At 41.6% G+C, this 14878-nt stretch overlaps 1 protein-coding gene across 1 annotated transcript in view; it reads right to left on the bottom strand.

Annotated features, from left to right (window-relative positions):
• The window catches only part of dlc1 (DLC1 Rho GTPase activating protein), a gene marked incomplete at its 5' end in the record, with an annotated part of 74639 nt that overhangs the window by 43944 nt on the left and 15817 nt on the right, over window positions 1-14878 (bottom strand). The window contains one exon of the mRNA XM_079159704.1: window positions 10608-10641. Within this exon, the coding sequence (XP_079015830.1) occupies window positions 10608-10641 (34 nt within the window). The remainder of the gene's footprint in view (window positions 1-10607; window positions 10642-14878) is intronic.

Below are 14878 nucleotides of genomic sequence, written 5' to 3'. Positions count from 1 at the left end.
ATCTGCCCTGATTCCAGATGCCCTTTGACCTACCAAAAAGGCATGCCACTCATTCCAGACTCTGTCCGCTTCTTCTTAGTCGTTACTGAGTCAAAATGTCCATACCTCCTAAATTAATAGGTCATTTTATTCATCATTTTTAAGGTCGTGAAACATTGAATCTAGAAGCCTTAAATGAATCACCGAACAAGACAAGTCTAAAGACTTTACTGTTTGCGGCAAGAGAGAAACTTTTTCTATGGTAAACTGGAATCCTCAGAGCTATCAGTCATGAGCAGATGAAAAGGCTTGAAGTCCACACTTCTGTGCAGTCTCAATGGTGCAGTATCTGTTACTGTCTTGTTGGCATTTCATACCTTTGGCCTAAAGGAAGGGATCAGAAAAAGATGTCTGCTTAAAAGTTCCATTCATACACCTTCACTGCCTCAAGAAGATCGGTCTTAAAAATAGGGGGGGGGGGGGGGGGGGGGGGGGGTAATTAAAGGGGGCTCTGGAGGATAACAACCTGACAAAGCAGTGATCATTTTGATGACGTCTCCAATAGAAAGTGTGCACAAAGACTGCGAGTGATAGCTGGGTTTTCTCAGTGGATACTCTGTGTTTTCCCCTTCAGCTGTAAACATGCTTAAATATGTGTTGTGATCATAGGGATGACATGGGTGGGGAATGTCAACAAGGCTACCGGGTTTCAGGATGCGTGATGCTGCACAGAGCTGACATACAGTCCTTGAGAGCCTGCCCTGAGTGTTATTAGCTAATGCATATGCGTCATCAAGGATCACATACCGCATTAAAGTGAACGTCATTGTGTTATAGTAAATAGAACATTAAATCCTAGTTCGTTTTTGTAAGAAACCTTAAGACCACTTCGCCACCAGAAAGCTCTGGAATAGTTTGCATAGGGTCCCAAATTACTACTACTATCTAAAATATGTCAAAATTGATTGGTGTATTCTCAAATGGCATAGAATATTGTTACGGCCACATATGAAATACAGTATAAAACATTATGTCGTCAAGGTAATTTGTTCAAAATATATAATTTAAGGCAACTTCAACACTAGAAGCTTTTTTCATGATTTAGTTTTATTGACGGTTAATGGCATGTGGACACAAACACGCTGACTAACAACACCTACAGCTCTCTTGGTACAGCTCACTGCGTTCCTGCCCTTTATGGCCAGTAACACACATGCATGAATTCACACGCAGTCATAATGGTTTACAGATGCATTTCCTGTTAAAGCCACACAATTCTTCCTACATTGTGAAGAAAAAGAGCAAATGAAAAGAAGTGAAATTAGTGACAGGAGAGCTGTAATTAGATCCTGTTTTAATTCTTTGACACACTTTTCTTTCCTTTTTCATGTGTGACAGTGGGCTATGTAGCAACAGCCTGAAACATCCTGGAGGATATTTATCACCTGGCGCTCTCTACTTCAATAGAGAGCTCAGGCCACAGGGCACTAACCTCTGGGTTCTGTGGGAAAACTGGCTTACCTCTTTTGAAAAGAAGCACACCAACACCTGTACTGAGTTTAAGAGCGCAGATATTTTAAACATGATGCGGCCCAATGTCATGTCACTCGTGACCCTTAAAGATGATCACACCTCTCTTAAAAACACTTTGAAGCACCCTGAACCTGCAGATGATATTAGGCTTCTGAGGCCAACATTCCTCAAGGGCAGCTCGGTTTATCCATTTTCTTTGCTGCTGCTCTTATGTGATAGAGGCCTATCTGTATTATTCAAAAGCCAGCTTGCCAGGGAGTTGGAAGTCTATTCTAATGCACTCAGTCCTGCATGTGTGTACAAGCAGCTCATCAGTTATACATGGGCAAAACCCAGTTTTCAAGCCGCTGTGGTGGATGCAGGTAAGAGTCCTACACAGAAATGTATCCACGTATACGCACCGACTCAAAAACACTTGCCGTCACATAGAGCACAAGAAAAACCTAAATGTGACACAAACCTGAAAATGATCATCTTGAAAATACCCCAAGAAACATCTGAACATGTTCCTCTGAGCTGCAGCATCCCCACACATCCAAGAAATGCCGTCTACTGATCTGTTAATCAGAAAAACGGTTCACTTTGCAGAAGCCTTGCAGCCTATCCCGTCTTTTCTCTGAGATAGTGACAATGCACCCTTTCCCCACCCCGTTGTGTGTCTTGTTATGAGAAACTCCATGTGCTTGGAGTAATTTGAACTGTATGTTCTGGAACAAATCATATGCTCAAACAATCACATACAAAACAGCGGCAAATAAACACGTGCATGTACTGTACAACTATAAACATAGATACAACTGCTGTGTCAGTCGCTGCCTTCGTCTCTCACCTGCTTGTCGACTCTCTCGAGCGGGCTTGTTCAGCCTATCGAGGGCTTTGGAGGTGGAGGACCTGATGTGGTCACTGAAGGACTTCTGCAGCAGCAGCAGCCTCATAGAGCGAGACATGCCGTTTAGCATCCACCGAAATGTATCTAAGTCAGACCTTGTTCTTACACCTATTCCTGTCACTGATCAGAGGGATTGAGCTTTTGTGCCATCTGAATCCCACCTCTTTCCACTGCTCTTATTTATCTATGTTTCAGCATTCAATCGTGACTAGTTTCTCCATCTAACCGGCTCTGTTCTGTCCTCTGTACTGGTCTGGGTTCTGCCTCCTTCTCTCTCCCACTCTGTTCTGTTCTAGTCTGAACTGTACACTCCCGTCTGCTGCAGTGAGCATCAGTGCAGTTACTGCTGGGACACATCCAGCCAGTGCTGCATTGCTCTCATATTCTATTCTACCAGTGTGTGTGTGTAAGTGTGAGTAAGTGCTTTCCGACACAAGCCCCAGCACTCTATGTGGATATCTGAGTGATTTAGAGTCACGACAGCCATCTTCATATCCCCTTCCTATCTTTTTTTGGCTCTCATCTTTTTTTTTTTACCTCTCTTCTCTGTCACCTTCCTCCTCTCATCCACTCTGTTTACACCCGTCCTACCCTGTCTAGACACAGAGAGCATCAATGCCAGTTATATAACCAATTGCCCAGGCAGCCTGCTTGTTATGAAGATCCACCTGTCCTTGTTCACAAACAGCTAAAGACATCAAAAAACTGAAACCAAAAGACAGAAAGTGAGATGATGAAGGGGTCACTCAGACAAAGGATACAGATATGTCAAGACTGGGAAAATGCTGGGGTTTAAAATTGTGCACTTTCTGGTTTCTACTGCACATCAGGAACCTCTCAGTTACTGCCCACAGTCAGTAATTACTCTCCTGAGCCATAGGAAATGGTCCAACACATGACATGACTTGACTGTAAATACATTGTGGTAGGAATAGGGTATGCAGTGAACACATACAAACACACACACTCACAAACACAAGTACATTAGATATTGAGAAACAGATATGTACTGTAAACCTTATGTAACAAACTTAGGCTACTGAAATGGACAAAAACAACACAATGGAATCCACTACTTAGACTGCTGCTGAGTTGATCGGATAATGCTGATTTAGCTTCCATTAGCCGAGTGCAACTCTCTGGGGTCTGTGGAGAAGCTCAGTCATTGACTACGTACCGGGTAAAAAACAGCAACTTCAGGATCTGCTGTATAGCTGATGGGGCTTTGTACACTGTGGCTTTTTAGAAGATTCATTAATTCGCTCTTGAAAACAGAAATACATATTGCATGTATGAGATTAGTATTATTTTTCATACAATTTAATATAATCATTATATCTTTAATGTGTTTATATGGCAGGTTGAGTGTATGAGTTCATATGTGCGTGTTGTTGTGAGTACTATGAGCTACTCGTCCGATTACCCTCCATTACATTCCACACTAAGCTCACACTTGGGAAAGTCAGCCAATCGTGCTGATTGCTCCAGCAAGTGAAGGTAATGTACCCAGCATTGGCTTATTGCAGCCCGCTGATAGCATTGTGCTCATCGCGGCCAATTGACTTCATGGTCTTCCGAGGTTTGCCGAGTCTGATAAGGCTTAGATTCCCACGTCTGTGCTTTTTCACAGCCGTTTAGCCTGCACCTCTGTAATTTTTGGAATGACCTCGTTAACAATGTTGTAAATTAGGATTAGGATGGGATACAGAAAAACAAACATCCTATGAAAGTATCACTACTTTAGTATCCTCGCTCACACACCTAACGACTAACATGAATCACACTGCAATCTGGGTCAGTAGTCTTCACAACAGCATATCAGTGTACATTCCCTCTTTGTCTCTCTGGTATACCTGTGATAAGGGGGCAATACACAGACTGTAACCTGGATATGAGGGAAAATGTCCTGAAGGGTGGAGGAGAGGGGGTGGAGAAGGAAAAACAATGGAGTTCTCATACCTCAGGAAGCAAAGTCTTGCCAAATGCCCCCTCTGTCAAACATGTGTGCAGCATGCCAGGAGTGTGTATCTACATCTAACTCCATAGAACAGAGGCAAGAGAGGGTTACCTACCAACATTCTGGCATAGAAATGAATACAGGGGAGGTGAAACACGGGGGTGGGGGGGGGGGGGGGGGTTCTGGGTGGACTTCAAACAGTGTATATAAACAGTATGTGAGAGCCTATTATCAAAATGTCTGTGAAAAACAATGCACCGTGCTCTTTACAGCACGGCCAAAAATGTGTCTGTATGCTGAAGCACGTATGTGTGGGTGTGCCCGAGTGTGACTGTAATTGTGTGTGAGTCCCTTTGATGTGACCATCTGCTTGAGGTCTTACTCTGCTATCAAAGATACACTCCCTCACCCTTACTGTCTGCCCTACTTTTAAAGACTCTGTTCTGACGATCTGATACCTTTGCACCTTGTGTATGTGTGTGCACCAGTTAATTCAAGAACAAAAAAATAATGCTTCCAGTAAGATATCAGACAAACAGACACCTCAAGATCAAATCAAAACACAAATATCCCAAAATGTAGTGTATCCAAACAATTTACAATCTCCTGCGTGTTCACTAGACAATCTCTCACCCAAACGAGGCAAATAAACCAGCCAGGGAGTGACAGAGCCTGCTGAGCCAAGACTGATTCATTAGCCTGAGGACAGTGTAGGCATCTCCCAACATCCACTCTGGGAGATTTAAGCTTTCTTTATACTTGTGCTTGGCACCGTAGCACAAGCTCCGAGCATGAACGGAGGCGTTTGTACTCTATGCGCTGTATTATTCTCCGAAACGCCGGAGGGCGTACAAACAAAATGAACTGTGCGCTATCAAAAATACAACAAAGTGTAACCCATAGATAAGCCCATAGACTGTAGGTGTAACCGGCAAAACACCATAAACCGACCTCCGCAATGCCGAGGAGGGATTTTAAATATCTGTAAACTCATATCTCACATTCATGGACTACTGTATTGCCTTTGTACAAGCCCTGTAAAGACACAAGTTAAGTATTACATGTATTATAAAGAAACAAAGGTTTGATTTGGCTGTTATAAGCGAACTATTTGTGACAGTCACGTGATCGTGTGCACCACGTACAAAAATTCAGAGGTGAATAACCAAGCGCCGCAACAACTTGCACCACACGCCGGCTGAAAAATAAAGCTGAGGTAAGAATGACACAAGCCCTCTTGAGACTTCTTTCTTTGGAATAGGGGATACTTTTGTTGTAACTGGGAGTTCAGCAAGCTAACTTCCTGTTGTAAATTCCCCTTCATGCAGTGGTTTCCTGTTCAGTGCACCATAGCGAGAGAGATGGATTCCCAAAGAAAGAAGTCTCAAAACTCACAAAGGAGATAAGAGGGTTCTGAGCTTTCACTCAAGAATGTATCTTTTGAGCAAGAGAGACACGTATTGTCAAGATATGTTAACATTGAGTCTGAATGCACAGAGGCCCACAACAAAACAATATCTAAAACGTCAAACTTTTCCCCAACTTTTTGAAACTTCAAAATATCAAGTATACATCAAGCATAAAAACATAGAATGATTTGCTTCCAAGGGAAACAGTTCAATTACACCTGTAAATGTATTCACAGCTGAGTTGGAAGTGTGAAATATAAAAGGAATGAACTCCAACATGTTACAGTACTGTACCAGTCTCTACACAGGAAGTGTGTCAAATGGGAGGGGAAAGGAGGGGCTGATTGGGGGGGAGGTGTTGAGGCTGGCGTAGGCTGTCGGGGGAGGCCAGGAATGTGACCTTGCACAAGCACATCAGCTCCTGTACTGTGTATGGAGAGGTGGCAAAAAGTGGGCAAAGACAACAATCAATGAGCAGGACCAAATAACAAAAAAAAAAAGGAGAAAGTACGGGTCACAAAAGAGGAAAGCAAGTCATTCAGTAAGAACGCTGAAATTGATTTCACTGTGACGTTATCTGAATTAAGTACGAATTGGTGTTGAAATTTGTTGAGGACTGTTAGAGTCATAAAGGTCAATCACGACATCTGTGGATGAAAAGCGATTCTCAGAAACCATCTGTACTGAAAGGACTTTGTTAGTTGTTTACCCTGGTAACCAAGTTAGCCAATTATAGCAGATATTCCTCACAATCACATCTCTGTATCAGTTTTTATTAATCTTTTCATATTCAATATTTAATGGATAAAAATAAAGTCAGATGAGAAGATTATTACCGCTCTCATCTATGCCACATAACTATGAAGCTAGAACAAATAGATTGTTGTCTTAGCTTAGCATAAAGACTGGAAGCAAGGGGAAACAGCTAGCTTGACTAGCACCATATCTTCTACATTTCTGTTTGTTTGCGGATTTAACATTAAAGATGTGTTCATTAGGCAAATTAACAGGTGCTGGTAGGTATTTCTTCTTTGCTTTGGACAGAGCGGGCTAGCCGTTTACCCGTTTCCAGTTTTTATGCTACGCTAAGCTAATCAAATGTTGGTTCTACCTCCATTGTTGGTGATATTCAACTCCTCATCAGGCTCTCAATAAGAAAAAAAAAGAAAGAATATGAATATGAATATGAGTATTTCCCAAAATGAACTTTAAAAGTGAAGTGACTTCTAAAGAAACTATTTACTTTAGGTACACAGATTGGTGTTGTTTTCATTTTCTTGAAAGGTGAGCAACGGTCAAGCTGATGCACCAACAGAGGGGACTTTTCAAAGTGCATAATAATATGATGATAAATACTGGAATCCTCACAGGTCATCACTCAGGCAAAGGTGTCATTTTGTGTATTGGAACAGTAAAAAGGCAGCTGCATTTAGAATCAACTATAAATACCAGTAACATGTATTTGTCACTGGATTTCCAAGAAGGGAAGGATGGTGACGAGAATGGAAATGAGGGATGAAAACAGAGAAGGAAACAAAAAGGAGAGGCAGACAGACAGAAACGATGAGACAAGTTATTCACAGGAACCACCAACTCCCGAGTATCCTTCCCTAAAGGACTCCACTGAGGGTGCTAAACCACTTCCTCTTTCCTTAGTTATCCTTTCTTCCACCTAAAACCAAGGCAAGTGCTGACTATGAGGCTATGAGTCCAGGTAAAAGGTCATGCTTAACGCTGCTGCTGGTTGGAAGCTCATCATCGTGTTCTGTTTATGTATTCCCACTGGTTTGTATTTAGATCAGGAAGGCAAAACACTGTGTCTCCTCTGCAGCTATAATCAAGGAGGACAAATATAGACTGTTCTAGCGGCGATCTCCCTCCAGCCAGCTGCCACCTCATTTAGGCTTTCGTTGTGAGATGAGTAGGAATTGTATCAATAGCTCTTCATTTCTACTCCACCAATCAGCTGTTCATTGTCCATTGCGGCGCTTTCAACGGTGAGCGTCAGGAATAAGTAGAAACTGACAAAAGTTCAGCTCAAAACGGCGTGTCGCGCTGTGCAGTGTTGCATTGTTTGCAGCCAGTTAGGACACGTGCCATGGACATAATGCACAAAATACATATTTGAATAGTTTGAAACGATATGTTTTTCTAAAAGGGAATATTCAAATGTTTTGTTTTGTGTTGTTTGTTGCGGACGACGAGAGCACTGTGAAATAAACTCAACCAATACTGAATAGAGAGTAAATGTCGAAAGTCAACCCTGCATTTTATTCACCACAGACGAGATGATTTCAATATGATATGAATCCTCCCTTGCCTCTTAATCTGTCCTTCTCTGTCCTTCACTCATACAAGGTAAACCTGTTAACTTCCTGGATCAGAGGATGTGAGGTCACAGAGCTAAGCAAGCTGCCTCTGAAGATAAGCACTGGATGAATTGAAGTCTTGTGTTTTCTGTAAAACACAAATTACCTCTATATAAATCAGCCTGGATACTAAAGTATATGTGCTTACTAAAGAGACACGAAACTGAATAATGAATGCATTATGTTGTCTTTCTTTGTCTTTCTCAAACCTTTTTCGGTATGAAACGAAGTAGACATTAGTTCCCACTTTTGCCTGATGGATTTCTCCATTTCCTCATTATGAACAGCCATGACTTTTCCACAATAGACTCGAGGAGGGAGATATTGAGATGCCTAGCTAGCAAAAAATCTGTATAAAATTAAAAATTAAAAATTAAAAAGACAATACCGTTCATAATTTAACACTACCATACAAAAAAAACCTTCAGTAAGTCATATAATGACAGTTTAGATAAAAAGATTATAATAGGGTTCACCCCAAAATCTATTCATTGTGATGCTTGAAAATAGTGGTAACCAAGAGGCAGACAGCACTAAGTAGATTTCTTTCGGGCTTTCTTTAAATCCCATTTCAGTACTCCTTGAGTTTGATTTCAATAACAAAACAAACGCATCATATCTCTCCTCACATCCCATGCATCATCTCCCAGACCGTGCCCAACCGATGATTAGGACCGTCATGCAAACACTTTGCATGACGGTCCTAATCATCTCCAGATGTTAGGTGGTATGGTATAAGTTATGTCATTGCCATTCCAGTGCAGTTGCACTCTGCATGCCCCGTGGAGCACAAGGCTCAGACTATACAGCATCACAGGAGCCCCATAAAAAAACACATCTAAACAACAGGTTGTCAGTTGTAACTGCACATCCTCTTTATGCACAGGAAAGCCGTGACACTGACTGCTCACCAAGGTACACCCTGCGCCGCAGGGAGGTCATCAACTGAGCCATTACAAAGCCTGAGCTGTGGAAACGTCTTGTTGATCACTGGTGTGCTTCTGTTGTCACAGAGATAGTAAAATTAACCATGAATGAGGTTTCTTTCATAGCAGTGCAGCAGAAGCCTTTAGGGCATGGTGTGTGATGTAACACTGTCACAAATGTGTCATTCCCAGGGGCTTAAATGGTAGCGATACAGAGGGGGCTTTGAAGTGTCACAATGAACACTGGGCTTTGTGCTCCATCAAGTCCCCCAAAACTTCGCCAATTCCAAATGGTAGCCCCACCCCCCCTTCCAGCGTCCTGGGTTCCATCACACGGACCCAGAGATGGAGGTTACATAACTTGCCTATAGGAAGTCAGACTGATTTAAATGAAGAAAAATGAGCAAAGACGTTTGACCCTTTTGAAGTTGGCACTGTGCGATTTTGCAAGCTTAAGCCTCCTTGTAAAAAAGTTTAGAGTGGGCCTTTCGCCAAAATGTAGTGCTCACATATGCAGACACACACACACAAGAACAAACATACTGACAGCTTCTGCACATTTCCCATGAAAGGTTTTCAGCAAAGGGCCGGTAATTAGAGTGAGAGACAGAACGAGAGTGAGTGAGGACTCCCAGCAGGCTTTGAGACAGCGGGGGGGGGGGAATATGAAAGCCTCGTACCCACGTCCAGCCACCTCTCTGGTATTGTTTACCAGCGGACTGACGACACAGGGGGGTGTTTAATGAACACTTCTCCCCTGCCGGCTGTCTGAAAGTAGGTCTGTCCATCCCAAAGTTTCCTGATGACCCTGTGCATTACCGGCAGACTGCTGACACAGAGGTCGGAGCCAGGATGTTTGTTCTTTAAGATCGATTTATAATAAAAGTGTGCAAAGAGGATGACGGCGAGCTTTGCAAAGTAATGAAATTACATGTCAATACTGTGAAGACTTTTCATCAGGAGGAAGTCAGATGAGGGTGATAATTCCTCATAAATCCAGTCACAAAGAAAAGCATGTGTGCAAGGGTATTTGGATGGATTTACATATTTTTGCTGTCTATTCTTAGTTGCTTTCTATACCAGAATATCTTTTTGATCACAGAAACATCTTATCAGGAAGGAAAGTATGACGTGAGGGCAAAAGGGAAATAAATACAGGTCTAAAGTTCTTGGCATCGTTCACGACATCCAGTCTGGCTCTTATCTTAGAAAGGCGACTGGCTTGATGATTTTGTAGATGAGTCTAGGATCTTATCTGCATTCGCATCCAGTGTCTCATAGAGAAACAGAGCCTGTCCTCCTCCACTCAATGCCTCCCTCCTTCCTCTTGTGAAAACCGGACAAGATTATCAATCAGAAATTGTGCCTTAGAATCTCTTCACATGACACCAGACCGGACCTGGACCGGATCAAACACTTTTTCCAAACACGTGACAAAATAGTGAAAAAGAAATCTAACAAAACACAACCTATTATTTTGAGTCTCAAGGTCTGTGAGTTAACTGAACACATGAGAATGAAATAAAAAAAACAGCGAGGACTCACCAGCTTTTTGTGTCTCAGGAATGGTAGAGGTGCTCTGGGAAAGAGAGTAGAAAAAAGATTATAGTTCAAAAGTAGCTGCATCATTCTTCAAACTCAGTCAGTAAAATCCCTTGACCTACCGCCAGTTAACAATGTGTTTTGTGCATGAAAATGAATGAAGAGCATAGAGAAGAAAAACATCAAATAATAGTATTCATGCAGTGCTATGATGCTGTGTTAGCTATAATTCTTTTGCATGTTCTCCCTCCCAATCGATGGTCATCTCCTTATCTATTTGTCTTGTCTGTGTGTATTTTGAGTCTAATTGTGTATATTAATCCTTGAAGATTATCACACGGCGATAATAAAACTATTTTAAGAATATTGTTTTAAATCAAAAGGAGTGTGCAGCTAGAGTAATATGGTGCTACACACACCAAAATGACAAATACAAATTGGCCATACACACAAACACACCAAGGACAAACTCTGAATGCATAGTTTAACAAAGTGCAAACTTAGTAATAAATGGTAACAGCCGACAACAAACCCACCCGAGACTTGTGAACTAATGTAACATCATTAAAAGTCAGAGCACAGAGTGCACTCTCCTCTGATTCAATGTTGATCCAACCCTTACGTAGTCTGGAGAGACATTACTGATAAAATCGCAACACATTATGTAGCCAACGTAGATTCTCGTCATTCACGTAATATTTCCTTCTTTGACGCTCTTGTGGGTTTTAAAAAATACAACTGATTTGAAACAAGGCTTCTAGTAAAAATAGAGCATTTAATCAAGCAGTCATTTCTGTGGCAAAGTGTGTGTGTGTGTGTGGGTGCGTGCATGTGTGTGTGTGTGTGTGTGTGTGTGTGTGTGTGTGTGTGTGTGTGTGTGTGTGTGTGTGTGTGTGTGTGTGTGCGTGCGTGCGTGTGTGTATGTGTGTGTAGGACAGCAGTCAATTGGAATGCGGAGGTCTTTCTTGCCTCTGACTTTTGACCTCAGGTTCCTTGGCTGACCTCCACACCCTGACCTGTTTTAATCCACACTCCCCTGGAACAGATCAGACAGGAAAAGGAGGATAGGGTACATACTCAATACAATTCATCCACTTTGTCCAAATAACCTTTGGTGTGCAAAATGTGTAAATATCAAATTTTTCTCCTGATATTTCTATTCAGATAAATGCCTCTTCCTTTGTGATTACTTCTTTCTCTTTAAGCCTAATTAAAGGGATTTAGCTGTGTCCTGCTGTGACTACTTTAAAGCCTGTTTACCCTTTAGCACCTACTTACACAACAGATTGAGAACAGCCAAAGCCACACTGATTATCATCTTAAAGGAACAGTTTAACATTTTGGAAAATATGCCAAAGGTAACCTCTGTTATACGGTTACAAAATACACCAACCAGCAACTCTAAAGCTCACAAATGATTTATTATGACAGGTTATATCTTTCTTTAATTGCACTGGGGGATATGTGCCGGATTTATCGACTGGGAGAAGTAATTACTGGAGTCTCCTCTGGTTGCCTGACAACCTCACAGTGACGAAAGCCTCCGGGATGTGAGATCTCTTGACCAAGAAATAGTCCGACAGCTGGTAACGGTGCCATCTGTCTATCCGTCAGCTGAAGGTGTGCTTATGCTTCTGTTTCTCAGCATTATGATCAATACCATCATTTTTTTGACTGCATCTAACAGTTACAGTAAGTGTATTTTTCACAATCTCCCCCCCAAAAAAAAAAGTCCACTGTGACTACACACTCAACTTTACAAATCTGATTAACGTGAAGTTCTGTAGCTTGTGGGAATTTCTCCTGTGATTCACTTTCTGTGGCTGATAAACAGATAAGAATTTAAGATTAGAGCGTTAGTTTCATTATTATTCATTCTGATTTCACACAATCAGACTGCAGAGCACGTTATAATATGAGAAAGAATTCATCTTTAAACAGCAAACATGTGACTATAGGCTATTCCCCTTACAAATATCAAGAGAGCTATTATATGTATTGATGCACCACCATAGCCGTGACACAGTCTGGTGAGAGTGAATACAATGCCCGCTCTCACACGTGTTTTTGCTGACTTGTTGGCCGATTAACGCAGGATAAAGTGTTGTCTTGGTCCCAATCTGTCTCACTTGGATTTTACAGAAGCCAGTGGGTGAGCTGTCGGCGCATACAAACTTGATCTAAAATCACTAGTGGTATGTCTGCCGAGTTGTGTCTGTATGTGTGTGTGCGTATACAAGTGTGTGGACATGTATTTGTGCACAATGTGTGGGCAAAAACAGCATTTAATCACTTTATGGGGTCAAGTTTCAGAGACAGAGTGGGTACAATTGTGGACAAATAGCTTTACAATTTATTGCGGATTAATGACCTAAAAAGACACCGGAGAGAAGCCACAGCCAAAGCCTCCTGCTCACTCCTCTGTCACTAAATCACCAGCACAAACAGAACAACAACAGTGAGGTGAAATCAGAGATGGATTTATATTCAGTGCTGTTTCAGCTGTTGGACTTCGGAGTTAGCTCTGCTTTTTCAGCTACAGAAGTGTCCTCGCTGCATTCCCTTGTGTGCAAAACACTGTCGATAGTGTCAACCTGTTTAGTTTTTGCCTGTTTATCGATTGGATATAAACTGCCTCCGTTGGCAAACAGGTTAGAAAAAGTGCATTTCCCCTACTTTCTTTTCTTTTCTAACTTTGTGTATTTTTCTCACTGTCAACAAATCATATGAAAACCCAACATTGAATTGATCCTACTAACAAGTGTGTCCTGAGTAGCCAAAGCCTAATATCATTTTTTCATTTATTTGCCACAAACGTATTCAAACTGTGGTATATTTGAGTCAATGCCACATGCACCCTCTTGCTGCTGTAAATACTCATTAGCTCACCAAATGTGTCTTAATCCGCTGATGAAAATAGTCCATTAAAATGCCATTTTCCATTCTGTTAACATTTGCTGAAAACTACACTGCCCAGCTTTTTTTAAGAAGTTATTGAGTCCTTTCTAAAAGTTAAACTAAATATTTTTGACCTGTTTTTAAGACTAACATTTTAAGTGGGAATGAATGGGCTTTGGGTTGAGTTGTGTTGAGTTGTTGGTAAGTATCAAGACAGATGGAGAAACACATTGTTCGATTCAGACTTTTTGGGGATTAGATGCATACAAGAATAGAGAATAGCAACAGCCTTATCCTTCAATTCCACTGTATGTTACATTTAGAAAACAGCTGCAACAACTCATGTGTTGATTTATCCGAAAGCTTTACCATGGTATATTGTAGCACAGTGGTGTTAAAATGAGAAAAAAAATCAATAACTTTCTGTACATTTAATAATTAGCTACAACTTGCAGAACAAATGGCCTTGAATAATTGAATCAATATGGGAGGTCTGTGTGGCTTCTCTGCTTAGCACTAACAAGACATTTCAGTTCACCAGTGTGCACCCTTCCTATTGTGTAAACAGCACACCACGGGTTGCTGCCAATGACCCATGAAGTCACTTACACACAGTGTAAATCTCACCTTCACACAATGCTATGTTTTCCCTCATAATAGCAATTACAGTTGAATAAAGGTGAGTGAGAGACCACCGAGCCTAACAAGAATGTGAATGAATGGGTACCAGCAAGTGCCAGTGTTTTCATAGTACCACGGTCGCATATTTTGCGTTCCCCCCTGGCATGCCACGGTGCAGGTTGTCCGGGCCGTGTCAGGTGTCCGCTGGGGAGCTGTAGGCTGCAGAGCACACAAGCGTCAGCTGCCTCATTTACTGCCACTAATTTACTGGAAGTGGGTTGTGTGGGGGGCACGGGGAGTATGGTATGTGTTTGCTTTACGCGTCTGTCGGTGTGTGTGTGTGTGTGTGTGTGTGTGTGTGTGTGTGTGTGTGTGTGTGTGTGTGTGTGTGTGTGTGTGTGTGTGTGTGTCGTGGCTTGCAAGCATGTGTGCCTGCATGATTAACCACGGTAGGGTCATTATAGTCATTACTGTAGCAGGAAGCAAGCAAGTTTTACAACAAATCATTTTAGTTTTAGTAATGATTTTACAATTACCAACAGAATAAAGAAAGAAAGAAAAAGAAAAAGAAAGAAAAAAGTTGTCTGTGTTGAAACTAACACGTAGAGCTGGGAATTTATTAAGTTTTTTTATATACTGATGTTTAACAGTCCAAACACAAGTAGCGACACACAAATACTTTTTTAATAAAACCAGTTAACATCCAGTTTTCTCTTTTTTAATGTAATCTCTGTCTGACAGTATCAAATATATTG

This window comes from Pholis gunnellus (assembly GCF_910591455.1).
Source record: "Pholis gunnellus genome assembly, chromosome: 5".
In the NCBI taxonomy this organism is placed as follows: domain Eukaryota; kingdom Metazoa; phylum Chordata; class Actinopteri; order Perciformes; family Pholidae; genus Pholis; species Pholis gunnellus.
This window is presented reverse-complemented; position numbering and strand designations above follow the sequence as displayed.